Source organism: Muntiacus reevesi, chromosome 3 (assembly GCF_963930625.1).
Source record: "Muntiacus reevesi chromosome 3, mMunRee1.1, whole genome shotgun sequence".
Lineage (NCBI taxonomy): Eukaryota > Metazoa > Chordata > Mammalia > Artiodactyla > Cervidae > Muntiacus > Muntiacus reevesi.
In genome coordinates, this window is record NC_089251.1 from 150,991,652 (window position 1) to 151,019,552 (window position 27,901).

Sequence of the window (27,901 nt, forward strand, 5' to 3'; positions counted from 1 at the left end):
GGTTGTAGGCTTTTTTCCCCTTTTCATCCTTTAACTGTATCAGGCCACCCCTCTTCTGGTCTGCAGAGTTTCTGCTGAAAAGTCAGTTAATAGGCTTATGAAAGTTCCCTTGTCTGTAACTAGTTGCCTTTCCCTTGATGCTTTTAATATTCTGTCTATACTTTTCTTCCCATTTTAATTTACAGTATGTAATGTTGAGGCCCTCTCTTTGGGCTGATCTTATTTGAGACTCTCTGTGCTTCCTGGACCTGGATGTCTATTTCCTTTCCCACATTAAGCAAGTTTTTGGCTATTATGTCTTCAGATGTGTTCTCTTCTTTCTCTTTTATTCCGGGACCCCTATAATGTGAGTGTTGGTAAATTTAACGTTGTCCTGGAGATCTCATAAACTCCTTATTGAAAATGTTTTTGCTTTTCAGCTTGAGTGATTTCCATTACTCTGTCGTCTAGTGTTGACCTATTCCTCTATATCATCTGTCCCCTAATTTTGCCTAATTCTGTATTTTTATTTCTATATAATTGGTAAATTGGATACTTTCCCCAATCTTGGAGGAGGGGCCTTATGTAGGAGATGCTCTGTGGGGCCCAGCAGCATACTCATCTCTGGTCACCAGAGCGCAGTGCTCTAGGGTGCCCCTGTGTGGGCCCTTCTGCCATGGCAGGTTGACTGCCGACTACCTCCACTCCAGCCTGATTGGTTGCCAGGCCCTTCCAAGTATGGAGGCTGCCAGCAACTGGTGGACAGGACTGGGTCATGAGAAGGCTGGTTGCACAGCTCTAGGCAGTCCTGGAGCTAGTGCCAACCCACTGGTGGGTGGAATTGGGTCTCGAGGGGGGCTGGCTGCAAGTCTTGGTGTCCCAGAGCTAATATCAGCCTGCTTGTGGGCAAGGTGCCAGGACTGAGGGTGCTCCTGGGTCTGGTGTCCACTTGCTCTTGAGTGAGGCAGTATAATGTTGCTAGTGTTGGTCCACTGGTGGTTGGAGTTACATCTCAGGATCTCTGGCTTTGAGGGTACCAGAGTTGCTGTTGGCCCCACTGGTGGGTGAGGCCAGGTCCCAGTGCTAATGCTGGCTCCCTGGTGGGTAAAGCCAGTTCTTGGTGTGCTGTCTGCAAGGTCCAGGATCTGGGACCTGGTGTCTGCCTGATGGTGAGTGGTCCAGATCCTGGGCCCCTCTGATGGGTAGTGCCAAATTTCTAGGTGGCTGGGAGCTGAAAGGGGTTGATGGCATCTAGTCTGCTGTTGGGTGAGGCTGTGTACCAGTGCTAGTAAGCTAGAGGGAGGGTTCTACAACAGTGCTTGCTAGCACCAATGTCCTTATGGTAGAATGAGCTCCCCAAAATGGCTGTCACCAGCATCCGTGTCTCCAAGTTGAGTCCCAGTTGCCTCCTTCCTCTCTGGAAGGCTGTCTGGTATCAGCAAGTGGGTCTGACTTAGGCTCCTTTCAAATTATTGCTTCTGCCCCTGGCCTTGGAGAGTGTGAGATTTTGCATGTGTCCTTTAAGAGTAAAGCCTGTTTCCTAGAGCCTTCTGGCTCTCCCAAAGCAAGTACGCTGGCCTTTAAAGCCAGACATTCCGGGGGCTTGTCTCCCTGGTGCTGGAACTCTGGGCTGGAGAGCCTGGTGCAGGGCTCAGAGGTTCCTTCAGGAGAGTCTCTGCAACTGAGATTATTCTCCCTGTTGTGGGTCACTTGCCCAGGGGTATGAGTCTTGACTATGTAACATCTCTGTCCCTCATACATGTCTTACTGTGTCTTATTGTGGTTTCTTCTTTATATCTTTAGTTGCAGAATATGTTTCTGTAAGTCTTCAGGTCATTCTCATTGAGAGTCTGTAACTATTGGTGATTTTGGTGTGCCCATGGGGGGAGATGATCTCAGGGTTTTCCTGCTCTGCCATCTTGGCCCTAATTCCTTTCTCTTTCCTTTTTAAAGGCTCAGTTAACCAATTTGTAATTTTTCTTATGATAAAGTCAATTATTTTAAGGTCACTTTATCCAACTCTGTAAGATTGAATTATTAGTAGACTGAGATGGAGCAGTTAACAGGATAGGAGAGCAGGATAAATACATACACAAATTATATTTTGATAAATACATACACAAATTATATTTCAGACAGAATTTAAACAAGAGAATTACCAAAAGAGTGCTATACAATGAGGTACCATTACATGCCATTCAGGATGGCTGCTATCCAAAAGTCTACAGGCAATAAATGCTGGAAAGGATGTGGAGAAAAGGGAACCCTCTTACACTGTTGATGGGAATGCAAACTAGTACAGCTGCTACGGAGAACAGTGTGGAGATTTCTTAAAAAGCTGGAAATAGAACTGCCATATGACCCAGAAATCCCACTTCTGGGCATACACACTGAGGAAACCAGATGTGAAAGAGACACGTGCACCCCAATGTTCATCACGGCACTGTTTATAATAGCCAGGACATGGAAGCAACCTAGATGTCCATCAGCAGACGAATGGATGAGGAAGCTGTGGTACATATACACCATGGAATATTACTCAGCCATTAAAAAGAATTCATTTGGTCTCCATTTGCGTGAAATATTTTTTTCCAGCCCTTCACTTTTAGTCTGTATGTGTCTCTGGTTTTGAGGTGGGTCTCTTGTAGGCAGCATATATAGGGGTCTTGTTTTTGTATCCATTCAGCCAATCTTTGTCTTTTGGTTGGGGCATTCAACCCATTTACATTTAAGGTAATTATTGATAGGTTTGGTCCCGTTGCCATTTATTTTGTTGTTTTGGGTTCACATTTATACAACCTTTCTGCATTTCCTGTCTAGAGAAGATCCTTTAGCATTTGTTGAAGAGCTGGTTTGGTGGTGCTGAATTCTCTCAGCTTTTGCTTGTCTGTAAAGCTTTTGAATTCTCCTTCATATCTGAATGAGATCCTTGCTGGGTACAGTAACCTAGGTTGTAGATTATTCTCTTTCATTACTTTCATTAAGTCCTGCCATTCCCTTCTGGCCTGGAGGGTTTCTATTGATAGATCAGCTGTTATCCTTATGGGAATCCCTTTGTGTGTTATTTGTTGTTTCTCCCTTGCTGCTTTTAGTATTTGTTCTTTGTGTTTGATCTTTGTTAATTTGATTACTATATGTCTTGGAGTGTTTCGCCTTGGGTTTATCCTGTTTGGGACTCTCTGGGTTTCTTGGACTTGGGTGGCTATTTCCTTCCCCATTTTAGGGAAGTTTTCAGCTATTATCTCCTCGAGTATTTTCTCGTGGCCTTTCTTTTTGTCTTCTTCTTCTGGGACTCCTATGATTCGAATATTGGGGCGTTTCACATTGTCCCAGAGGTCCCTGAGGTTGTCCTCATTTCTTTTGATCCTTTTTTCTTCTTTCCTCTCTGCTTCATTTATTTCCACCATTCTATCTTCTACCTCGCTTATCCTATCTTCTGTCTCCGTTATTCTACTCTTGGTTCCCTCCAAAGTGTTTTTGATCTCATTCATTGCATTATTCATTTTTAATTGACTCTCTTTTATTTCTTCTAGGTCTTTATTAAACATTTCTTGCATCTTTTCAATCTTTGTCTCCAGGCTATTTATCTGTAACTCCATTTTGTTTTCAAGATTTTGGATCATTTTTATTATCATTATTCTAAATTCTTTTTCAGATAGATTCCCTATCTCCTCCTCTTTTGTTTGACTTGGTGGGCACTTGTCATGTTCCTTTACCTGTTGCGTATTTCTCTGCCTTTTCATCTTGTTTAGATTGCTGTGTCTGGAGTGGGTTTTCTGTATTCTGGAGGTCTGTGATTTCTTTTTATTGTGGAGTTTTTACCCAGTGGGTAGGGTTGGACGGTTGACTTGTCAAGGTTTCCTGGTTAGGGAAGCTTGTTTCAGTGTTCTGGAGTGTGGAACTTGATTTCTTCTCTTTGAAGAGCAATGGTGTGCCCAGTAATGAGTTTTGAGATGGGTCTATGTGTTAGGTGTGACTTTGGGCAGTCTGTATGTTGACTTTCAGGGCTATGTTCCTGTGTTGCTGGGGAATTTGTGTGATATGTCTTGCTCTAAAACTTGTTGGCTCCTGCGTGTTGGTTGGTTTCAGTGTAGGTATGAAGGCTTTTGGACGGTCTCTTATTACTTAAAGTTCCATGTAGTCAGGAGTTTTCTGGTGTTCTCAGGTTTTGGGCTTAAATCTCCTGCCTCTGGATTTCAGTTTTATTCTTCCTGTAGTCTCAGGACTTCTCCAACTATACAGCACTGATAATAAAACTTCTAGGTTAATGGCGAAAAGATTCTCCCCTGTTAGGGGCTCCCAGAGAGGTTCACAGAGTTACACGAAGAAGAGGACAGGGAAGAGGTAAATAGAGATGAGCAGGAGGAGAAAAAGGGGGACTCAAGAGGAGAGAGACAGATCTATGCAGTCGTCTGTTCCTAGAGTGTTCTCCGTAGCCCAGACACCAGCAAAGATTCACAGAATTGAATTGGGAAGAGAAGGGGAAAGGAGGAAATAGAGGTGTTCTGATGTAGAAAACAGAGAGTCAAGATTGGGAGAGAATAATCACCACACTCCTGATTAAAAATGGAAACTGAATATTGGATTCTTAAATGTTTACGGTTTATATCATATACTGAAGAACAAAAATTAAAAATCTAGAGTATAGGTTAGACTCATAAAAATACTATATTAAAAACAAAAACAAAAACACCCCCCAAAAAATTTTAGAAATATATATGAGGTTCGGTTTAAAAATAAGGCTTCTCTTCTTTTTTTTCCTTTTTTCCTCTCCTCTTTGTAAGGTTATAGTGTATTGAAAATGAATAATTAAGGAGTAGTAGAGGAGTACTAGAGGACTTTAAAAGAAATAAGAGAAGAAGAAAAATAAAAAATAGAGGAGGAGAAGGGAAAAAAAAAAAAAAAAGAAGAAGAAGAGGAAAAAAAAGAGGAAAAAAAAAATTTTCCCTAACTACAAAAATCGTAAGAATTTATGAAAATGAATGTTAAGGAGTAATGGGGGAGTAATAGCGAATTTTAAAGGAAAATAAAAGAGAAAAAATTAAAAAGAAAAAATAAAACTAAAAAAAAAAAATTTTCTTTCTTTTTTTTTTTTTTCTTTTCCTTCCCTGCTTAAAAAAAAAAAAAAAAAAAGAAAAAAGAAAGAAAGAAAGAAAAAAAAAAAAAAGTAAAAATATATGTAGGAAGTTCTCTGGAGCTGTTGCGGTCAGTGTGGGTTCGGCTCAGTTTCAGATAGCTCCTCGTTCCAGCTTACACTTCTTGATATCTTACAGGACCCTTGTGGTGTGGTCAGTGTTTCCTACAGGGATTTTAATCTGTTGCACCAGTTCCTTCTGAAGCGGTTTGGCTTCTGTTTGCCAGGCTCTTCAGGGCCTCATTTCCGCCCTGACCCAAGCGGGCGGAGGTGGACTCTTATTCAGGTAGCTAGTTCCGTCGCGCTGCAGGGAGGGGCCAGAGTTGCTCGGGCTCCGGAGCTGCTCAGGCTCCCAGCTGTTCTATATGGAGCGGCGGTGCGCGCAGTTCCAGCCCTCGGGTGTTCCGCCAAGGGTCGGAACTGAGATCTGCGCCTGCTCCCTGTGCCCTCCCCGTCAGAGCGGTCCAGGCAGCCAGGGGCTTGACGCTTGACGGGCGCACTCTCCCCGGGTGCGCGCGCCCACTCCCTTCCGCGGTCCCAGTCTCAGATTCCGCCGGCGCTAGTCCGGTGCGTGCGCCTTCTGCCCGCCGCGTCCCTAGCCCCAGTCCCCGCCTGCGCCGGTCGGGTGCCTGTGCCCTTTGTCTTGCCGCGACCCTCCCGGCGGATGTCGACCATCCAGAATCTCGGTCCCTTTGCTCTGCGAACCGCAGGCAGCGTGTTCTGGCCGGTTAATTTTCTCTCTCTTGCTCTCCCACAGTTCAAGCTGGGAACTCACAAAAGCTCCCTCCGATTGTCCACAGGGCTCTCAGGCCCGGACCCTGCCCCAAATAATGCCGCTCGCTCCTCTCCGTTCCGCTCCCACTTGCTGGTGGCGGATGCGGGTGTCTGGGGTACTCTCCTGCTGGGAGTTGCTTTTAGGCTCGTAATCTGTGGGTTTTATTATTGTTTCTCTCCCAGTCAGGTTGCCCTCTGAGATTCAAACACTTCCCCCAGGCCCGCCAGTGCGAGGGTTCCCCGGTGTCTGGGAACGTCCTCTATTAAGACCCTTCCCGGGACGGATCTCCGTCCTTAGCTCTTTTGTCTCACTTTTTATCTTTTATATTTTGTCCTACCTCCTTTCGAAGACAATGGGCTGCTTTTCTGGGCGCCTGGTGACCTCTGCTAGCGATCAGAAGTTGTTTTGTGAAGTTTGCTCTGCGTACAGTTATTCTTTTGATGAATTTCTAGGAGAGAAAGTGGTCTCCCCGTCCTACTCCTCCGCCATCTTGGCTCCTCCCCCAGAATTCATTTGAATCAGTTCTAATGAGGTGGATGAAACTGGAGCCCATTATACAGAGTGAAGTAAGTCAGAAAGATAAAGACCAATACAGTATACTAACGCATATATATGGAATTTAAAAAGATGGTAATGATAACCCTATATGCAAAACAGAAAAAGAGACACAGATGTACAGAACAGACTTTTGGACTCTGTGGGAGAATGCGAGTGTGGGATGTTTCGAGAGAACAGCATCGAAACATGTATATGATCAAGGGTGAAACAGATCACCAGCCCAGGCTGGATGAATGAGACAAGTGCTCGGGCCTGGTGCACTGGGAAGACCCAGAGGAAACGGGTGGAGAGGGAGGTGGGAGGGGGGATTGGGATGGGGAATGCATGTAACTCCATGGCTGATTCATGTTAATGTATGACAAAACCCACTCCAATACTGTGAAGTAATTAGCCTCCAACTAATAAAAATAAATGAAAAAATAAAAAATAAAGTTAACCTGAAAAAAAATAAATAAAAAATTGCTCACCTGCAATTGGAGGTTTGTTTTTTTTTTTTAATCTAAATTTAATATTGGCCTTGAAGAAAGTGTTGATTTTAACAGGGATATTGAGGAACACATTGGTGGCTCTGTTAGGGTACTTAATACTAGCTGAAATAACAGACAGACCCTCAAATCTCAGAGACTTAACCTAACAGAGATTACCCCTTGATCATGTGAAGTCAGATGAGAGTCAGGTAGCCCTCCTTCACCTTATAGCAAAACTGGCAGAAACACTTGGCCCCTCACTGGCTGTGGCAGGAATGAGAGGGCTATGAATGAGGCACACCTCTTCTGAAACCACCTGATGTGGTGCTCACTTTTCATTGGCTGACTAGAGTTACAAGGCTATGAAGTAACTATAACAGATGCTGGGAAGTGAAAAGGGCATATTGAGGAGGCTTTGAAAACCAAGATGAAGACTTGTGTTTACTTTAATACAGGGCCTTGTGATCTTTCTGACCAGGGGAGCAGAGGTTCAGAGCCGTGTCTTAACAAGATTATGTGACCTTCAGTTACTAGAATTTTCTGTAAATCAAGGTCCATTTATCTCCAGTTGCCTGGTTTATTAAAAGCTGTTGAATTATCCTCGGTAATGACTCTAGTTTCCTTCTCGCCGATCTTGTTTACTGCTACCTTTGTAGCAGTTAATCCACCTTTGTGTGTCTTTGCATGATGAATACCATGATGGTGTGATTTATCACGCAAACTGTGCTGCCACTGAGGGTGGAAGCGCTACTGCTGATGCTTAGCTAAGAGGTGTGAACTGGGACTGTCTCCAGCAAACCGGGGCTTGGAGGTTACTCCAAGAGGAGACAGTGACGGTTCTCTGCTGCCAGCCAGGCCAATCAAGCCTCCAGGCCCATGTCTTCTATAATATAGCAGCACCCCCGTCCAGCCCTTTCTTGCCCTTGATTTACATCTCTACTCAAACAAAACCTCTGAAAAGAGGCCTCACTACCATAATCTAACCAAGTGCTTCTCTGTCTTTCCCCACTCAATCCCTCTACCCAGTTTTATTGTTTCCTTTGCACTTATCGTGTCCTGAAATTGTTACATTTATTCTAAAGTAGCTATCTCTATCCCCATTAGAATGTAAGCTCCACCAGGGGAGGGACTTTGTTTTGTCCATGGGTATATATCCAGTGCCTAAAAGAGAGCTCTACACGTGGTAGGGATTCAGTAAATCATTGTCTAAATAAGAGAATTGTCATACCTTCTACTTCACCATCAAACCCAATATCCCCTCCCAAGTCATCATTGGTGCTACTTCCTCTGTCTTTAGTAAGCTTGTTGCTGCTACTTTGGGAGATGCAGTTGAGACTCAAGGCTAAATTTCCATCCTTTCTCATTTTGGAAGTTTCTTTGAGTACTGTGTTCCACACCATCTCCTATCCTGCATGAAAGCATATAATTTTTAATACTTACTGAACTGTGTACTGTGTGGAGGCAGAGACTACCTCATTGAAGAAGACCTCATGGAGACTTCTCTGGTGGTCCAGTGGTTAAGAATCTGCCTTGCAATGCAGGGGATGCGGGCTCAATCCCTGGTCAGGAACTAAGACCCCACATTCCCCAGAGCAACTAAGCCACTGTGCCACAACTAGAGAATCCATGCACCACAATGAAAGATCCCGTATGATGCAGCAAATACCCAATGCAGAAAAAGAAATAGTTTTTTAAAAAGTCCTCATGTATATAATGCTCACAAAAGTGGTGCACTACTTACCTCACAGAGCTGTAAAGAGAACTGAATGAGATAGTTTTTGTAAACTTCTTAATACATAGCACATGGTGTGATCAATATAAAAGATATTCTCATCAATATAAAGATTGACAAGATAATTTAAATTTTTTTTGTACTTTGTACTGTGTCTTCAAAAATCTATGTATTTTACTGTTAAACACATCTCACTTCATATGAGCCATATTTCAAGTGGTCAATGGCTCCAGGTGGCTAATGGATGCTGTAGCTGAAAACATAGAAATAGCAGACATAAAGCCATTCCTTTTGGGACTATGGGAGATTGATTCAGGGAAGAGACTTGGAAGATACATTCCTTCTCCAAAGCCTGCATTAAGATCTCTTGGAGAGGAAATGGTTCTGGCCCATCTGGGTGGCAAAGGCATTTGCTGAAGTTTTGCAGACTTAGGCTGGATGGTAAGAAAACCATGTGCTTGCATGTGGAAGAATTTGAAAGGAAATCTCCCTCTGCGATGTAATGGAAACTTTCTGGAAAGCTGCCCTTAGGGATGCCCATGAAAACCTGCCACCCTGTTGAAGGGAGTCTGCCACTGGGTCAGCCACACGCCACAGGCTGGGGAGGTACCCATGGACAAAGATGCTAACCGGCAGCCATACCATGGAAACAATGAGAAAAACCTTAGAACCAGAAAGAGGGTCCCCTCCTCTCACAGAGATGTTTTGATACCCTTTATTAGTTCTGGTTTGCAAAAGACAGATGTTTAGAGTCCTGTTCAAGAGTCACAAAGGAGGGCAAAAAGGGTAGATTTGGAGCTGAGAGGCAATAAGATGGCCATTGGCAAAAAGCATAACTCATATATGTATTTTTATTTATTTTCAGTTGAAGGATAATTGCTTTACAATATTGTATTGGTTTCTGCTATACATCAACATGAATTAGCACAACTTATATTATCTGCTTTATGGATGGAAGTATGATTCTCAACAGTGTCTTCTCTTACCTAAGTGAAATTCCTACCATGGAATCATACTCTCTTCAAAGTATCAGCACTTGTCCCTGAAAGTCGCTGCTAAAAAGTACATGTTAACTTCCAGTAACTTGAGGATGCATTAACCTGAATACACTGTCAGCTTAATAAGTGGAGCATTCTGGTTATCAGAGGACAGAAATGGTATTTTATTGATAGAGAAGGGGGATGGTACAAAGTAAGCCCTGGACACTAGATCCAGATAAATTCCAAGGAGATGATGTAATGGACAAGAGGCTTTGCACATTTTTAAAGCTTTCTGACAGGTGTTGTTGGATACCACTTTCCTTTCTTGCCTTACCATATTCCAAGACAAACATTGAGAATTAAAAAAAAAAGGTAGAGTATGCCTTTGAATGAATATTTTGGATACTAAGTGCTTTAATATTTGATTGTGAGAATAAGTTTTAGCTCTAACAGAGTAAACTTTTTCTTTTTTTTTTTTTTTTGCATGTAGGATAAATCAGCCAGCAAAGAAAAACCTAAGACACCAGGAAGAATTTTACCACAATTGGCTCCGGTAATTTACGTGTACACTCCCATTGGGTTTTAGCCCTTTTAAAAATGTTTATTAGTTTTCAAACTCATAAATAGGTAACTGAACTTATGATTTTGAATTTTGTGCTCAATATGAGTATGTTCTGATTGAGAAATTCTGAGGTGCACATAAAAGGAAAAATAACTATCTTAATAAATGTAAACTATAATTTTCTACTATTCTCTACTGAATATTTGAATATTCTGGATAGAAGTGTTTCCAAGATGGTCTAGCAGAAAATATTTCAGTGCTGGAATTAGGGAGTGAAGCTGGGGGTTACGTCTTGTCACTAATGGCTCTGCCATCTAAGGGAGTCACTTACATCTCTGAGCCTCAGTTTCTGAGTTTGAAAGTAAGAAGGGTTAATGATTTTTGAGATGCATCTTCCAACACTGAAATTTGCCATCTTTTAAAAATTTATCATTATGACTATAAATTGTCATTGTTCTGTGGAAGAGGCAGTTAACAAACATTTTCAGTTGACAGGTACTGGGAAAGATATACTTGACTGTAATAAATTTTTCCATTTAGTAGTTATATTGAATTTAATGACATTTAGTGTGCTCTTGTAACTCCTGGAAGTTGAGCTTAAGTGGAGCTTCAGTGCAAATAATGTTTTTTTTTTTTTAATTGTGGTAAAATATACATAACATACAATTGATTGTTTAAACTGTTTTTAATCTATAGTTCATTAATATTGATGTACAGCCATGACCACCCTTCATCTTCAGAACTCTTTATATTGCCAAACTGAAACTCCACACCCACCGGACACTGCTTCTCTGTACCCCCTGTCCTCGGCCCACAGCAACCAGCATTCTTTCTGTCTCTATGTATTTTCCTACTCTAGGTACCTCATGTGAGTGGGGTCATACAGTATTTATCTTTTGATGTCTGGCATATTTCACTTAGTATAATGCTCTCAAGTTTCACCCAAAGGATTATTTTTTGAAAGATATTTTAAAAGCTGAGAACAAACTATAAAATTGAATTTGTGTTGCTTTATACAGAAAGATTCCTGATAATTTAAGATAGAGGACCTTTTTCACTTGTAAAACTTGGCTTACTATTCATAGATAAAGTAAATGAACATTTCAAACTATACATTTTAACTGAAAAATTTTTTAATATTGCTAGATTATGCTGCCAAGTTCCATAGAAGTGAGATGTATCTTTTCTGTGGTTCTACAAAATCTATCTTAAATTTTCTAGTTTAAAAGACAGGACTTGAAATGGAATAGACATATGTTTAAAATTTGATAAATTTTAAAACAAAATTACCCTCAGTTTGTTGCATCTTGTTAGCATACAGGTTTAGAGATGTAAACTCAAGTTTTCTGACTTACTGGTCAGTGGCTGCGTTGAATACTAATCCTTTCTTGTCATTGGCATATACTAATCTGAAATGCTTTTGTTGGCTAATTTAAACCTGGTTTTATGTTCTTATTTGGCCATATCTTGCATTTTTCAGCATTCTTTGAGTTTCATGTGTTTTAGGGGAGATCGTATTTTTAAGAGATTTTTAAAAATCCACTGACAAATGACTAAGCAACTTTTATTAGAATATTAAAATTTGTTCTTGGATAAAATTTTCCCAGTAGTTAAAACATAGAGTGATTTTCATTACAGGCCTTTGTTTCTGGTGGTGATCCTTGTTGTTGAAATCAAGGGTAACCCATGCTGGGGGCTCCGATCCTCTTTGAGCTGGGGACCTGATTCTAAACCTTTGTGAACATCTCACTCACCTGAAATCCTTTATGGGGCAAGATCACAGTGGAAGATTGGCAAGGCAGATGAAAGGATGGAAAAACATTGACTTACTGTCTTAGCTTACTTTCCTGTGAAAGAAGAGCTTGAAAAAAGGATTTGTGTGCAGGTAGTTTATTTAAAAGTAGCAATAAAGGATTGGAAAGAGTAAAACTAAAAGCCAGTGCAAGCATGGGCTACCAAGTTCTAGATATGAAAGGAAGACACAGATTCAATTGTCAATGCTTAAAAATAAGTACATTTTACTTTAAAGGCTCCCCATCTGGGTTTCTTGAAGAGCCGTAGGTTCTAGCAGTAGTGGGTCTGTATTCTGGCATTGTAGTAACTGGCTTGAGCTAATTAACTGCTGCATTTTTTGAAGACAGAGGTTTTCTCCCTAGGCCACTGTCCCCAAGGCCCTGTGATGTTTCCTAGCACTGAAGCTGGGTGCCGATTAGCTATCATCACTAGCTTTACTCCCTCTTTTATGATACTTGCCAGAATTGTATGGGTATAAGAATTTATGACCCCTGCCTTAAATGATAGAATGAATGTGTGAGTTGCCAGGGTAATCTAGAGCTGCTAACATCATGAGAACAGGAAGATCCTCTGGAGCTGGATTGTAGAGGAACTCATTAGTATTGGGGTCCAGCAAGATGGAAGGCTGAAAAATCACTTGCCAATGTCTGAGGCTGAGTAAACTCTGCAGAATGAACACCCGAGTTAGGTAACAGGCACCCACATCAAATAACAGCAGAGCACTTGCTAATGTATTCCAAATGTCACACACCATACCATTCACAGGCTTTAATGTGATTTGCTGTTGGGTATTTATGCCTTCTTTCAGTTCAGTTCAGTCACTCAGCGTCCGACTTTGCAACCCCATGGACTGCAATACGCCAGGCCTCCCCATCCATCACCAATTCCTGGAGTTTACTCAAGCTCATGTTCATTGAATCGGTGATGCCATCCAACCATCTCATCCTCTGTCGTCCCCTCCTCCTCCCACCTTCAATCTTTCCCAACATCAGGGTCTTTTCAAATGAGTCAGTTCTTCGCATCAGGTAGCCAAGGTATTGGAGTTTTAGCTTCAGCATCAGTCCTTCCAATGAATATTCAGGACTGATTTCCTTTAGGATGGACTGGTTGGATCTCCTTGCAGTCCAAGGGACTCTCAAGAGTCTTCTCCAACACCACAGTTCAAAAGCATCAATTCTTCGGTGCTCAGCTTTCTTTATAGTCCAACTCTCACATCCATACATGACTACTGGAAAAACCATAGCTCTGACTAGACAGACCTTTGTTGACAAAGTAATGTCTCAGCTTTCTAATATGCTATCTAGGTTGGTCATAACTTTTTGTCCAAGGAGCAAGCATCTTTTAATTTCATGGCTACAGTCACCATCTGCAGTGATTTTGGAGCCCCCCAAAATAAAGTCTGTCACTGTTTCCACTGTTTCCCTATCTATTTGCCATGAAGTGATGGGACCAGATGCCAGGATCTTCATTTTCTGAATGTTGAGTTTTAAGCCAACTTTTCACTCTCTTTCACTTGTATCAAGAGGCTCTTTAGTTCTTCTTCACTTTCTACCGTAAGGGTGGTATCATCTGCATATCTGAGGTTATTGGTATTTCTTCCGGCAATCTTGATTCCAACTTGTGCTTCATCCAGCCCAGCATTTCTCATGATGTACTTTGCATATAAGTTAAATAAGCAGGGTGACAGTATACAGCCTTGACATACTTCTTTCCTGTTTTGGAAACAGTCAGTTGTTCCATGTCTAGTTCTAACTGTTGCTTCCTGATCTGCATACAGATTTCTCAGGAGGCAAGGTCAGGTGGTCTGAAATTTCCATCTCTTTAAGAATTTTCCACAGTTTGTTGTGATCCACACAGTCAAAGGCTTTGGCATAGTCAATAAAGCAGAAATAGATGTTTTTCTGGAACTCTCTTGCTTTTTTGATGATCCAATGGATGTTGGCAATTTGCTGTCTGGTTCCTCTGCCATTTATAAATCCAACTTGAACATCTGGAAGTTCACGGTTCGCATACTGTTGAAGCCTGGGTTAAATAATTTTGAGCATTACTTTACTAGTGTGTGAGATGAGTGCAACTGTGTGGTAGTTTGCGCATTCTTTGTCATTGCCTTTCTTAGGGATTGGAATGAAAACTGACCTTTTCCAGTCCTGTGGCCACTGCTGAGTTTTCCAAATTTGCTGACATATTGAGTGTAGCACTTTCACAGCATCCTCTTTTAGAATTTGAAATAGCTCAACTGGAATTCCATCACCTCTACTAGCTTTGTTCGTAGTGATGCTTCCTAAGGCCCACTAGACTTCACATTCCAGGATGTCTGACTCTAGGTGATTGATCACACCATCGTGATTATCTGGATAATGAAGATTTTTTTTGTATAGTTCTTTTGTATAGTCTTGCCACCTCTTCTTAATATCTTCTGCTTCTGTTAGGCCCATATCACTTCTGTCCTTTATTGAGCCCATCTTTGCATGAAATGTTCCCTTGGTATCTCTAATTTTCTTGAAGAGCTCTCTAGTGTTTCCCAATGTATTATTTTCCTCTATTTCTTTGCATTGATCACCGAAGAAGGCTTTCTTATCTCTCCTTCCTATTCTTTGGAATTCTGCATTTAGATGCTTATATCTTTCCTTTTCTCCTTTGCCTTTCACTTCTCTTCTTTTCATAGCTATTTGTAAGTCCTCCTCAGACAACCATTTGTCTTTTTTGCATTTCTTTTTCTTGGGGATGGTCTTGATCCCTGCCTCCTATACAACGTCACGAACCTCCATCCATAGTTCTTCAGGGACTCTATCAGATCTGATCTCTTGAATCTATCTGTCACTTCCACTGTATAATCGTAAGGGATTTGATTTAGGTCATACCTGAATGGTCTAGAGGTTTTCCCTACTTTCTTCAGTTTAAGTCTGAATTTGGCAATAAGGAGTTCATGATCTGAGCCACAGTCAGCTCCCAGTCTTGTTTTTGTGGATTGTGTAGTTTCTTCAACTTTGACTGCAAAGAATATAAGATGTCCTAATTTCGTTTGAGAAAATGTCTGTGTTTATATGTTCTTATGCATTTCATGAAGAAACACCTTCTTTCTACTCTTGTTTTGTTGATGCTATCTAAAATTCCATATTTCAGGTGAGTACAAAGCCCCAGTGGCTGCAGGCGGCTCCATCATTCCATTTGAATATAAAGCAGGATGAAGATGTTCCAGAGCAGTTTAGTGTTAAAAATGAACAGTCATATGGTAAGAACTCTTAATATTCTGTCTTTATTTAAGGAAATTTCCTGGAGGGAAAAAAAATCACAACATGTGGTTAAAGCAGTGAAACTATAAAGTTATAATTATGTTTATATTAAGTGGAAAAATTTACCCCAAAAGTATTTCCTCAGAAGATACTTGATTTCACTTCTTCATTTGTTTCAGACTGTTGCAAATGCTATAAAAGCTGATATTTTAGGAATTGCAATGTTTATAATAAAACTTTGATTAACTGTTTTCAGAATTTGCCTCTGTGTCAAAGACAATTGTTTTTTCTAAGGGAGATTGTAATAGGTTGTAAACATTACTTCTAAATTATTCACATTAATATTTTTATGACTTATTAGATTGATAATGTTAAATGTTAACATTTTTTCCTCATAGTTCTTTATTGCTGAAATAGTTTTACATTCTGTGTTTATAATAATTTTAATTTTAAGAAGGTTCTATGCAAAATAGTTGAAAATTTGAGTTTATTTGCATTTATCAAAATGTAAAATTAGTTGAATATTCTTGAAATAAAGGTTTCTATTATGATGACATCAAATGAGATTAGTTTAACTTCAAGAAAGGAAATGTGGTTACTTAAGAACTTAAAGAATGTCGTTTTTTCATTAAAAGATGGTTCAGTGTTTTATTTTAACCACTTAAATATTTTGGCTTACTAATGGATGACTAATTTACACCTTTTTTTAAAAAAAAAATATTCAAGCTGAATATAAGGAACGCTTTGGGAAAAAGGGCAAGTTACTTGACCAGATTGATGATAGTCATGCTGGACCATCTACTTCCAGAGGAAAGAGCAAATCTCCACATAAAGAACGAGAGAACTTCAGAAGCACTCTTGTTAATGTCATCATGTAAGTTCTGTGAATTAGCCAGTGTGTGTTACCCTAGTTAGAGTCCTCGGAAACTCTTTAATCTAATTATAAGAATTCTGTGCATCTCTAAGGATTCCTGAAAGCCTTGTTGGAATGAGGTTAGGTTATAAATAATGAAAGATTGAGCTGAACTCTTATTAAGGTGTCCCATTTTTAAATATCATGAGCTGAAAAGGTATGCTGATGAGAATGATAAGTTAAGTTCTGTAATAGGGATAGAAGAGAGTTTTACTCAAGCAAAATTTAGGACTATAGTCTGGGAGATATAGGTTCAATATGCATTTGAATTCATAGTCTTCTAGACTACAAAATGGGGGAGGCTTAAAAAGGCAAAAATCAAGAATTATATTTGGAACTGGCAAAAAGGAAGGATGCTTGTTCAGTAAGTATTGGTTGGGGTACAGAATAGTTACATAGTTACAAGGAATTGTAGCTGACAGCTGCTAGCAGATATTATTTTGAGCATAACTGGTGGTATCCTTGAGGTTGATAACAGTTCAGAGAATATAGGTCCTCAGTTATGTGGGAATATGTCTGAAACCACAGCCAGCTGGCTTAGTTTTAAATGCCTGAAACACAGTTACTCCATTTAGATTTTTAAATTCATTCTTCTCTTTAATGAAATTCAGTCTTCTCTTTAATGGTTAAAACAGATGTACAAGGCATGTTTGATAGGTCGTAAGACAGGCTGTTCGAGTTAGCATGAAGTTCAGGCCAAATCATGTATAAGCCAGAATGACTTACCTGAACCTCAATATGTGAAAATTTCTTCCATCAGGGGTCAATATTAATACTTGATATTGGTTGAGAGAATGGGCTTTCTGGGTGTAGGTATGGTGGTTGGTGGAAGATTTAGGGCAGTTTTTTCCCCATCTTCTCTCTTCAGGTGGTGTGGTGAGTTCCCTGTAGTTGTAGATCTTTTTGTGCAGAGAAGGAAGGAACTGGGGTGAAATCATCAGTGGCATGGTTGGGGCCGGGCTTGCCCAGTCTGAAGTGCAGATCTGTTTACGGAGTGCAGTGCAGATGCAAGTTGCCAGTTCCTCTCTGCCTGTTGTTTTTTTTCATTGCTTGGTGCTAGTTCTTCAGTAGCCCCTTTCTTTAAGTATGACTTTCAGGGTGCACACGTTGCTATTTGTGAACAGAGTTTAGTGACACATTACATTAAGTCACTCACAGGAGAGCCCCGTTTTCCTGTCTCCATGAGCCATCTTACTGGCTGGATAAGCATCCTGAGGGGAGGGCAGTGGTCACTGTATGCTACAAAGGGAAGGCAGTTGTGTGGGCCCCTGTGCAGTTAGGGGCCCGGAGCAGGAGCCTCTGTGGAGTGGCTAGGAGTTGGCTTTTGCCAGGTCCCACCGGGCATTCCCAGCTTGGCCCACTTATACCACTTATTTTCAGGTGAGCTCTCTCAGACCACACAAACTGTAAAATCAACACTTCAAGCCATGGATGGCTGGGCCTCTGGTTACAAATTCTTAGAAGTGACTCTTTCACTTCCCAGTGTCCTGGTCAAAACAGATGGTCTTTTTGAAACTATGTTCCTGTGTCTGTCATTTTTGGTCCTCCCCTGGTTGAAGATAGAGCCCATTTGGGATTTTAGCTTTATATAGAGTTGTGAGTTTGAATTTGCCATTTAACTCTTGCCTACAAAATCATCTCCTGACCCACATATACACTAAAATTCAAAGCTCTACCCCACAAGGGCAGCCATAACCGCAGGGCTTGGGTGTTCTCTTCCTTATCATTCCATCTTTTTCCTCCTCCTGCTGCTGCTGCTAAGTCATATCAGTCACGTCCAACTCTGGGCGACCCCATAGACAGCAGCCCAACAGGCTCCTCTGTCCCTGGGATTCTCCAGGCAAGAATACTGGAGTGGGTTGCCATTTCCTTCTCCAATGCACGAAAGTGAAAAGTCAAACTGAAATCCCTCAGTCGTGTCTGACTCTTAGCGACCCCATGGACTGTAGCCCACCAGGCTCCTCTGTCCATGGGATTCTCCAGGAAAGAGTACTGGAGTGGGTTTTTCCTCCTGAGTATTTCCTTTTTCCTTGAGAACTTGGCTATGCATTCAAAGGAACTTTGTGACATATTATTCAATATTTATAGAATTGTATGGGGAGATTTTTCAGATTATCTTTTCTGCTGAGTTTTAAGAAAAAGAAGTTTCTTTTTAATCATAAAACTCATGTCCATTGAGTAAGTAATGACATCCAACCATCTCATCCTCTGTTGCCCTCTTTTGCCCTCAATCTCTCCCAGCATCAGGGTCTTTTCCAATGAGTCAATTCTTTGCATCAGGTGGCCAAAGTATCGAAGCTTCAGCATCAGTCCTTCCAATGAATATTCAGGATTGATTTCCTTTAGGATTGGCTGGTTGGATCTCCTTGCTGTCCAAGGGACTCAAGAGTCTTTTCCAACACCACAGTTTGAAAGCATCTATTCTTCAGTGCTCAGCCTTCTTTAGGGTCCAGATGTGAAATCTGTACATGACTATGGAAAAATCATAGTTTTTAGACAGTCCTTTGTCAGCGAAGTGATATCTGTGCTTTTTAATATGCTGTCTAAGTTTGTCATAGCTTTTCTTCCAAGGAGCAAGTGTCTTTTAATTTCATGGCTTTAGTCACCCTCTGCAGTCCTCTTGGAGCCCAAGAAAATAAAGTCTGTCACTGTTTCCATTTTTTCACCTATCTCTTTGCTATGAAGTGATGGGACCAGATGCCATGATCTTAATTTTTTGAAAGTTGAGTTTTAAGCCAGCTTTTTCAGTCTCCTCTTTCATCTTCATCAAGAGATTCTTTAGTTCCTTTTTGCTTTCTGCCATTAGGGTGGTGTCATCTGCTTATCTGAGGTTGTTGATATTTCTCCAGGCAATCTTGATTCCAGCTTGTGTTTCATCCAGGCTGGTGTTTTACGTGATGAACTCTGCATATAAGTTAAATAAGTGGGGTGACAATACACAGCCTTAATGTACTCCTTTCCCAATTTGGAACTGGTCTGTTGTCCATGTCCAGTTCTAACTGTTGCTTCTTGACCTTTCTATGGGTTTCTCAGGAGGCAGGTAAGGTGGACTAATTACAATTCAGTCTGAGTTTCTGGACTTCAGTAGCATGTTTAATCCCATTATTAGTTATTGGTATTCCTACATATGTAGACTTAATTCTAACAGCTTATTTTATATTTTCTATTTACTATATGTTGCCTTATTTAATCTTTTTTATTATTTCTATTGAATTGAATTTTCCATCTTCTTCCTTTCTTCCTATTGTCTTAAAAGTTATAAAATGTATTTTTATTGTTTTAGTGGTTACCCTGGCATTTGAAACCATGTGTTATGATTTATAGGGGGCTTCCCAAGTGGCACATTGGTAAAGAATCCAGCTGCTAATGCAGGAGATGCAGGTTTGATCCCTGAAGTTCCAGAAGATCCTCTGGAGGAGGAAACGGCAACCCACTCTAGTACACGTGCCTGGGAAATAATCCCATGGACAGAGGAGCCTGGCAGGCTATAGTCCATGGGGTCACAAGACTCTGACACAACTGCACAATTGCATACACACATGCACACACACATTGTAATTTATATTTTCTTAAGTTTAAAATGCATTTGATTCATTTTCTCACTGAATAATGTGAAAGGACTTTGGAGTGCTTTAGCTTAGCTCTGAACTTTCCTTTCATTTTTCATGTGATTGTTTATTTTATTTCTACCAGTATTTCTAAAATATTTTAGTTTTACCAAGTCCTTAAATTCCCCATACTCTTTTTTTTTTCTCAAGTTAATACTCACTTAGATTCACTAACATGTTTTCTAATTTTTTAGAAAATAGTCTTTGCATTCTGCTTCTTACCTCTAGGTTCATTTTCTTTTTTGCTGAAGTCCATCCCTTAGTAGCTCTTCCAGTGAGAATCTGTAGAGAGTAAACCTAAGACTTCCACTTTATAAAGGTCTCTACTAATTTTGCCTTTCTCTTGAAATGATGAGTAAGCTGGCTGCAGAGTTAAAGGATAATAGTAATTTTCCCCTACAAATCTGGAAAACATTAGATTGAAAAATATTAATGAAAAATATTAACATTTTCCCCATTTGGTGGTGGTGGTTTAGTTGCTAAGTCATGTCCGACTCTTGCACCCCATGAACAGTAGCCTGCCAGGCTCCTCTGTCCATGGGATTCTCCAGGCAAGAGTACTGGGGTGGGCTGCCGTTTCCTTCTCCAGGGGACCTTCCCAATCCAGGAATTGAACCTGGGTCTCCTGCATTGCAGACAGATTCTTTACCAACTGAGCTATGAGGGAAGACTCCCCTAGCTTTACTGACAAATAAAATTAAAGTGTATGATGTGATGACTTAATAAACATTGTGAAAGAATTTCTACAGTCAATTTAGCACAACTATCACCTGATATATCTTTTTTTTAAATAAGAATCCTTAAGTTTTACTCAGCAAATTTTATTTACACAACACATTATTTTCTATATCCACATGATGGCATGTATTATTGTTGATGAGAAGCCTGTGTTGCTTTATTCGTTATTACTTTGCAATCTGTGTTTGTACTGTCAGTTTGTCTTTTCCCTTTTTTTTTCCCCCTTGAATGTTATATTTTCATAGTCTTCTATATAGGCTTTAAAAAACACAGCTTTATTAAGATATAATTTATACACCATTAAACTCACCCATATTGAATGTACAATGAATGAATTTTAGTAAATTTGTATTGTTGTACAACCTTCACCAAAATCCACTTTTAGAATACTTCTGTCATCCATAAATTCCCTTTTGCCCATTTCAATTAATCCTCTCTACCACTGGTTGCCCCAGGCAATCATTGATCTGCTTTCTATCTCTGTAGTTTTATCTTTCCTAAAACTTCACATAAATGGAATTGTATAGTATGTATTTGAAACCCATCTTGTTTATTGTTTGGGGCCATTATAAATGATGGCCCCAAAGACTTTGCATGCAAGTCTTTTCATGGACGTATGTTTTCACTTCTGGGTAGATACCTAGTTGTAGAGGTGTATGTTTAAATTGAGACAATTCTAAATTTTCTTTTGCAAATCATCATACTATTTTACATTCCCATAAGAATGAATCTAATCTTTCCACAGTTTTGCCCATGCTTCATCTTTTGTTTTGTCATTCCAGTAAATGTACTGTTGTATCTTATCATGGCTTTTAGTTGTATGTCTCTAATGACCAATAACGATGGACATCTCTTTTGTAGTTGTTTGGCATTCACATAATTTCTTTGGGGAATTGTCAGTTTAAACCTTTATTTTTCAATTTTAAACTTTTTGCCCATTTAAAAAAATCGGTTGTTTGATTATTGCATTGTAAGAGTTTTTTATATATTTTCTATGGAAGTTCTTTATCAGATATATCCTTTGAAACTATTTTCTTCCAGTCTATGGCTTATCTTTTAATTTTCCTAATGGAATTTTTAAAAACAGCAAAAGTTTAAAGTTTGAAGCTTGATTTATTGATTTTTTAAAAATAGTTCATTCTTTTAAAGTCATATCTAAGAACCTTTTCCTATCACAAGATTGTAAATATTATGTTTTCTTAGAAGGTTTAGGTTGACTCTGGTTTTAGTTTTGGCTCTCACATTTATATGTATGCTTTATTTCATTGTCTATGTTATGAGGTAAGGATTAAGGTTCTTTTATTTTTTTATTTTTTGTGTATCAGTATCCAAATGTTTCAGCCCCATTGGTTGAAAAGACAGTTTTCATTAAATTACCTTGGCACCTTTGTCAAAAATCATTTGACTATATATAGGTTTCTGTTTCCCTTCAACTGTCTGTATTTACACTGCTATCATGTTGTCTTGATCTCTATGGCTTTATATTAAGTTTTGAAATCAGGTAGTTTAGTTCCACAGAATTCTCTTTTGGCTATTCTAGGCCTTTTGCATTTCCATGTATGTACACTTTAATATCAGCTTGTCACCTTTTTTATAAAAAATAAAAGCTTACTGAGATATAGTAGACATTGTATTGAATTTATAAATCAATTTTGAGAGAATTGCCATTTCCAATAATATTGAGCCTTCCAGTCCATGAACATGTTGTTTCCCTCTATTAACTTAGATTTTATTTAAATGCTCTCAATAGTGTCTTATATTTTTAATGTACAAATCTTAGACTTTAAAAAACTTATTCTTAAGTACTTATCTTTTTGATGTGACTGAAGTTATTTAATTTCATTTTCTGGTTGTTCTTTGTCAGTATACAGAAAAAATGCTTGTGAATTTTGTATCATGAGACCTTACTAGTTACTAGTTCTGGAGCTTTTAAAAAGATTCGTTAGGATTTCCTACATATGAATCGTGTTCTCTGCAAATATAGATTTATTTCTTCATTTTCAGTGTAGATATTTTTCTTTTCTTTCTCTTTCCATTTTGCTCTTGGTAGATCTTTTAGTACATTGTTCAATAAAACTTGTGACAGTGAAATTTCAAATGTTATGGGGAAAGCATTCAGTCATTCACATTTATGTAGCATGTTAAATGTAGATTTTTAAGATATTCTTTATTAGATTAAGGTAGTTTGTTGTGAGGTTTTGTCATGAGTGGGTGCTGGATTTTTGTCAAATGCTTTTTTGATGTCCACCGTGATGATCATTTGATTTTTGTTATTTTTTAAATATGGCAGTTCAGTTCAGTCACTCTGTGACCCCAGGCACTGCAGCATGCCAGGCTTCCCTGTCCTTCACTCTCTCAGAGTTTGCTCAAACACATGTCCATTGAGTCGGTGATATCCAACCATCTCATTCTCTGTCGTCCCCTTCTCCTCTTGCCTTAAGTCTTTCCCAGCATCAGGGTCTTTTCCAGTGAGTCAGCTCTTCACATGAAGTGGCCAAAGTATGGGAGTTTCAGTTTCAGCATCAGTCCTTCTAATGAACACCCAGGACTGATCTCCTCTAGGATGGACTGGTTGGATCTCCTTGAGTCCAAGGGACTCTCAAGAGTCTTTTCCAGGAGCCAAGATGGTGGCGGTGGTCGCTCTCTTCCTGGCCGCAGCTCTCGGTGGGGCCCGCCAGCAGGCCTGCAGTGGGGCCCAGACGCTGCAGCCACAGCACCACGAATCAAGAAATTTGCCATCAATCGATGGGACCCAGACAAGACTGGAGACAAACCTCACATGCAGACTTATGAGATTGATTTGAATAACTGTGGTCCTATGGTGTTGGATGGTTTAATCAAGATTAAGAATGAAATTGATTCTACCTTGACCTTCCGAAGATCGTGCAGAGAAGGCATCTGCAGCTCCTCTGCCATGAACATCAACGGAGGCAACACTCTGGCGGGTACCCACAGGATCGACACCAACCTCAACAAAGTTACCACAATCTACTCTCTGCCACATATGTATGTGATAAAGGATATTGTTGCTGATTTGAGCAACTTCTGTGCTCAGTAGAAGTCCATCGAGCCTTACTTAAAGAAGAAGGGTGAGTCCCAGGGAGGCAAGGAGCAGTGTCTGCAGCCCATAGAAGACCGTGAGAAATTGGACGGGCTCTGAGTGTATTCTCTGCGCCTGCTGCGGTACCGGCTGCCCGAGCTGCCGGTGGAGCGGAGACAAGCACCTGGGCCCCGCGTCCTCATGCAGGCCTGTCGCTGGATGATCCACTCCGGAGACGACTTCACGAGGAGCGCCTGGCCGAGCGGCAGGACCCCTTCTCTCTGTACCGATGCCACGCTGTCATGAACTGCACGCGGACCTGCCCTAAGGGACTGAATCCTGGGAAAGTTGTTGCTGAAATCTAGAAGATGATGGCAACCTATAAAGAGAAGCAAGCTTCTGCTCAACTGTGCTCACGCTGCAGCCGACTCAGAGTGCAGCTGACCTCCGAGTTCCTTCAGAAGTCGTGATTTCCCACAAATACAACATGCACAATAAACAGTCTAAGAAATTAAAAAAAAAAAAGTCTTCTCCAACACCACAGTTCAAAAGCATCAATTCTTCGGTGCCCAGCCTTCGTTATGCTCCAACTCTCTCATCCATACATGACCACTGGAAAAACCATAACTTTGACTAGATGGACCTTTGTTGGCAGAGTAATGTCTCTGCTTTTTAATATGCTGTCTAGGTTGGTCATAACTTTTCTCCCAAGGAGCAAGCATCTTTTAATTTCGTGGCTGCCCTCACCGTCTGCAGTGATTTTGGAGCCACCAAAATATAAAGTCTGACACTGTTTCCTTTACATTAGTTGCTTTGTATATGTTAAAGAAATCTTGCATTTCTTTTAACTTCATCGTTATTTATTTTTATGTAACCCCTTTTATACATTTGTTAAAATTTTAAGGATTTTCAAGTCTGCAAATGAATAATATGTTACTGTACTTATCTTGTGATGTCTTTGGCTTTGGTATCAGAGCACTACTGGCTTCCTAAAATGAGCTGGGAAGTGTTTCCAACTACTCTGTTTTCCAAATGAATTTGTGTAGAATTGGTATTAGTTGTCCCTTACCTATTTGATAGAACTTATTAGTGAGACCATCTGGACCTGCACTTTTCTTTGTAAAAAGATTATTACTTACTAATTCAATTAGCTCACTTGATGTAGATCTCATCATATTTTCTATTTTTTCTTGAATCATGTTTAGTACTTTTTAGCCTTTTAGGAATATTTTCTTTTTATTTAAATTGCCTCATTTGCTGACATAAAGCTGTTCAGATAACTTCCTTGTTCTTAGCCTTTGTGCTCATTTCCTCCCTTGGTACCTGTTGACTGCAAGTCCAGACGTTTTCCGGGAGTCTCTGAGGCAGATTTCAATCTCTCCTGCATGAGTTACTGTCTGTGGTGTTTTAAATTGTTTCATCTATTCTCTGTCTTCTTTTCATGTTCCGGAAATTGGTTGAAATAATTCCTCAACTGATGACCCTCTAGTTGCTTCACAATCATGGGCTAACATTACTACCATTTTCACAGAAAAACTTGGAAAAATAGATGTTTGTGTTACTATCTTGAACCAAAAATCTCTATTAATAAAGAGAAAAAAATATCAATTTAGTTCTTTCATTTTTGCAAAATAAAATACATCATATTTTCCCTTTAACCAGGAATAGTGTTTCTAGCATTGACTGATTTATTTCTGAAAGGGATGTTGTTTTGATGGAAAGAGCGTGGCAGTGTAGAAGTACCTATGGATAATCAAATCCTTGTTTTTATATTTAATTAATGATGTGTAAAGGGGAAGATATTTAATCTCTTTGACATTGTTTCTTCATCTGCACAGTGGGAATATTTATATCACTGTGCCCTGTAACAGTAGGCTTATGATTTAGAGATAATATATGTGGAACTATTTAGGGCCTGACTAGGTGATCAGTAAAGAGCTTCTATTATTGTTCCCAGTGAGCAGAATTTTTGCCTGTGGCCACAGAAAAATAGAGTCATAGAGTGTTAGAGCTGAAAGGATCTTCATTCTGATGGCAAGAATTTCTGCAGCCTCTCTTTTGCCCCAGCCTCCTATCTCCTCCCTCTCCCAACCTCGATGCATCCTTTTAGGTCCATGTTACTCTCACAGAGGATGAAGTTTGAGTGTCAGGATTCAGCAAATTAGATAAGATAAGCATTTCTGCCATGAAAAAGAAAAACAACCCAGTTATTAAGGTCATATACTTTATAGTGGCAAAATCTGAGCCCAGATGTCCTGATTCCTGAAGAACATGATGGTCAGTAGTATCTTTTTACTATGCAAACACCAAAATAATAAGTTGGTTTCTTTTGCAGTTAAAATAACCCTTCTCTTTCCAACCACAGAATATCTTGATGATCTCTTACCACTCCTTTCATAGACTTATTCTCATTTGATAAACATTTAATACGTTGTCTTAAAAGACAAAAATCCTAAATCCTAAAAGATTTAGGTTCTTTTAATTTAAATTGTCTAATTTGCTGGCATAAAGCTGTTCAGATAACTTCCTTGTTCTTAGCCTTTGTATTCATTTCCTTCCTTGGTACCTGTTGACTGCGTCTAGACCTTTTTCAGGAGTCTCCTAGGCAGATTTCATTCCTAAATCTACTACGTACTGAATTAAACTGAGACATGACGTGATACACTGCTTGAGACATTGCCTTGATTCTTTCCTCTGGTCCATTTAATTGAAAAGAGTAAGTGTAAAGCTCACAGAATAGTGGATTCCTAGTTTTTCAAAAGACAAAATAAGTCAGAAGATCCATTCTGGGTACCTACTTTGGTATGGTATTTAAGACAGATATTCAATAAACCTCCAGTCTCCATTCACTGGACAGTTAGTGGGAAAAATTATTTTATTACACTGTCACTAACCTGTATCCATCCCAGATGAAGTTGGGATCTGGAGCATGATACAATCAATGATAAAGAGGGTAAGCTGTTTGAGAAGACTTTATTTCTTTGAAGATGTGAACATAGGAGCCCCATGCTGCTGCTGCTAAGTCACTTCAGTCGTGTCTGACTCTGTGCAATCCCATAGATAGCAGCCCACCAGGCTCCCCCGTCCCTGGGATTCTCCAGGCAGGAACACTGGAGTGGGCTGCCATTTCCCTCTCCAATGTGTGAAAGTGAAAAGTCAAAGTGAAGTCGCTTAGTCGTGTCCGACTCTTAGCGACCCCATGGACCGCAGCCCACCAGGCTCCCCCATCCATGGGATTTTCCAGGGAAGAGTACTGGAGTGGGGTGTCATTGCCTTCTCCATAGGAAGTTGCAAAATGTGGATCATATCTGGTGCAGATTTTGAAGTAAATTATACCTAGAAACATTACAGTATTGTATGAATAGTCAATAATAAACACATAGGAGCATATGAACTTCTATGTCACTTGTTGCTAACTTTTAATGTGCCCTAGAAATCGGAGAAATGGTCTTTGGAAGAAACTATACTCAAAACCTTTCCCATCCGTGCTTTTCTAAACCTTACTTATAAATAGTTATACATGTTTCAAGAATAATGCAAGAACATTTCTATAAAATTTCAGGAGAGAGATGATTTTGGACCAGTGAAGAAGAATGAATAAAGCTTATCAAAAAGGATGTGGCATCTGCTTTAGATAATTCAAATCAATCACTTCCAGTATATCTGGGTGTGTGTCTATGAATAAAGAGAAAGTAATCTGGGAGGAATATGGTACCAAGTAAATGTTTTACTATTTTAAAAATGTTTAATAATGTATTTTTCTTATTTTTATGGACTACAGTCTGATAAATCTATTGATATATGTTCTAACTGACCTTTGTATACATTTGAATAGTGTGTTTGTCATTTTCTTAGGCAACAAGATGCTGCCTCAGCGACTCCTGATGAAAGCACACTTCCAAAACTAACCACTTCTGCAATAGAGAAAGACATCTTGGTAATAAGATATTTCTTTGTCAGTATAATTAAAAGTAAAGGAAGCCCTTGAAGGTGCTTTTATGCTTTTGAGATTATTCTGCACTTCTTCCTTATGGAATTATGTGAATGTAGAAGTAAATATGAAGTTCTATAAAATTGCTCTGTTGGATGAATGGAGGAAATCATACTCTCCCTTGTCTCCTAAGACCACAGAGTATCTCAAGTCTCTTTGTTCCTATGTTAAAGCTAGCCTCATCATGCATAGCTTTTCCATGTCTTTATTCTATGAGAAATTATCTTAGTTATATAATGTACATTTCACAAACCATATCAGCTTACTTTAGAAAAAGTGATTCTTCAAGGATTTCAAATATAAAATTTTTAAAAGGTAAATATCAAAGACTTTAACATTGCTAATTTGAAAGTATTTTAATATTTGAATTCTTTTCTAAGTGACTTGTAAAAGCTTG

The 27,901-nt window shown here is 39.6% G+C and overlaps 1 protein-coding gene and 1 pseudogene across 1 annotated transcript in view; both read left to right on the forward strand.

Moving 5' to 3' along the window:
* DNAH7 (dynein axonemal heavy chain 7) overlaps positions 1-27,901 on the forward strand; it is a 263,405-nt gene that overhangs the window by 14,583 nt on the left and 220,921 nt on the right. Inside the window, exons 3-6 of the mRNA XM_065927706.1 lie at positions 10,116-10,178; positions 15,105-15,213; positions 15,941-16,088; positions 27,369-27,450. Coding sequence (XP_065783778.1) covers positions 10,116-10,178; positions 15,105-15,213; positions 15,941-16,088; positions 27,369-27,450 — 402 coding nt within the window. The remainder of the gene's footprint in view (positions 1-10,115; positions 10,179-15,104; positions 15,214-15,940; positions 16,089-27,368; positions 27,451-27,901) is intronic.
* LOC136162835 (succinate dehydrogenase [ubiquinone] iron-sulfur subunit, mitochondrial pseudogene) lies at positions 23,098-23,983 on the forward strand (annotated as a pseudogene).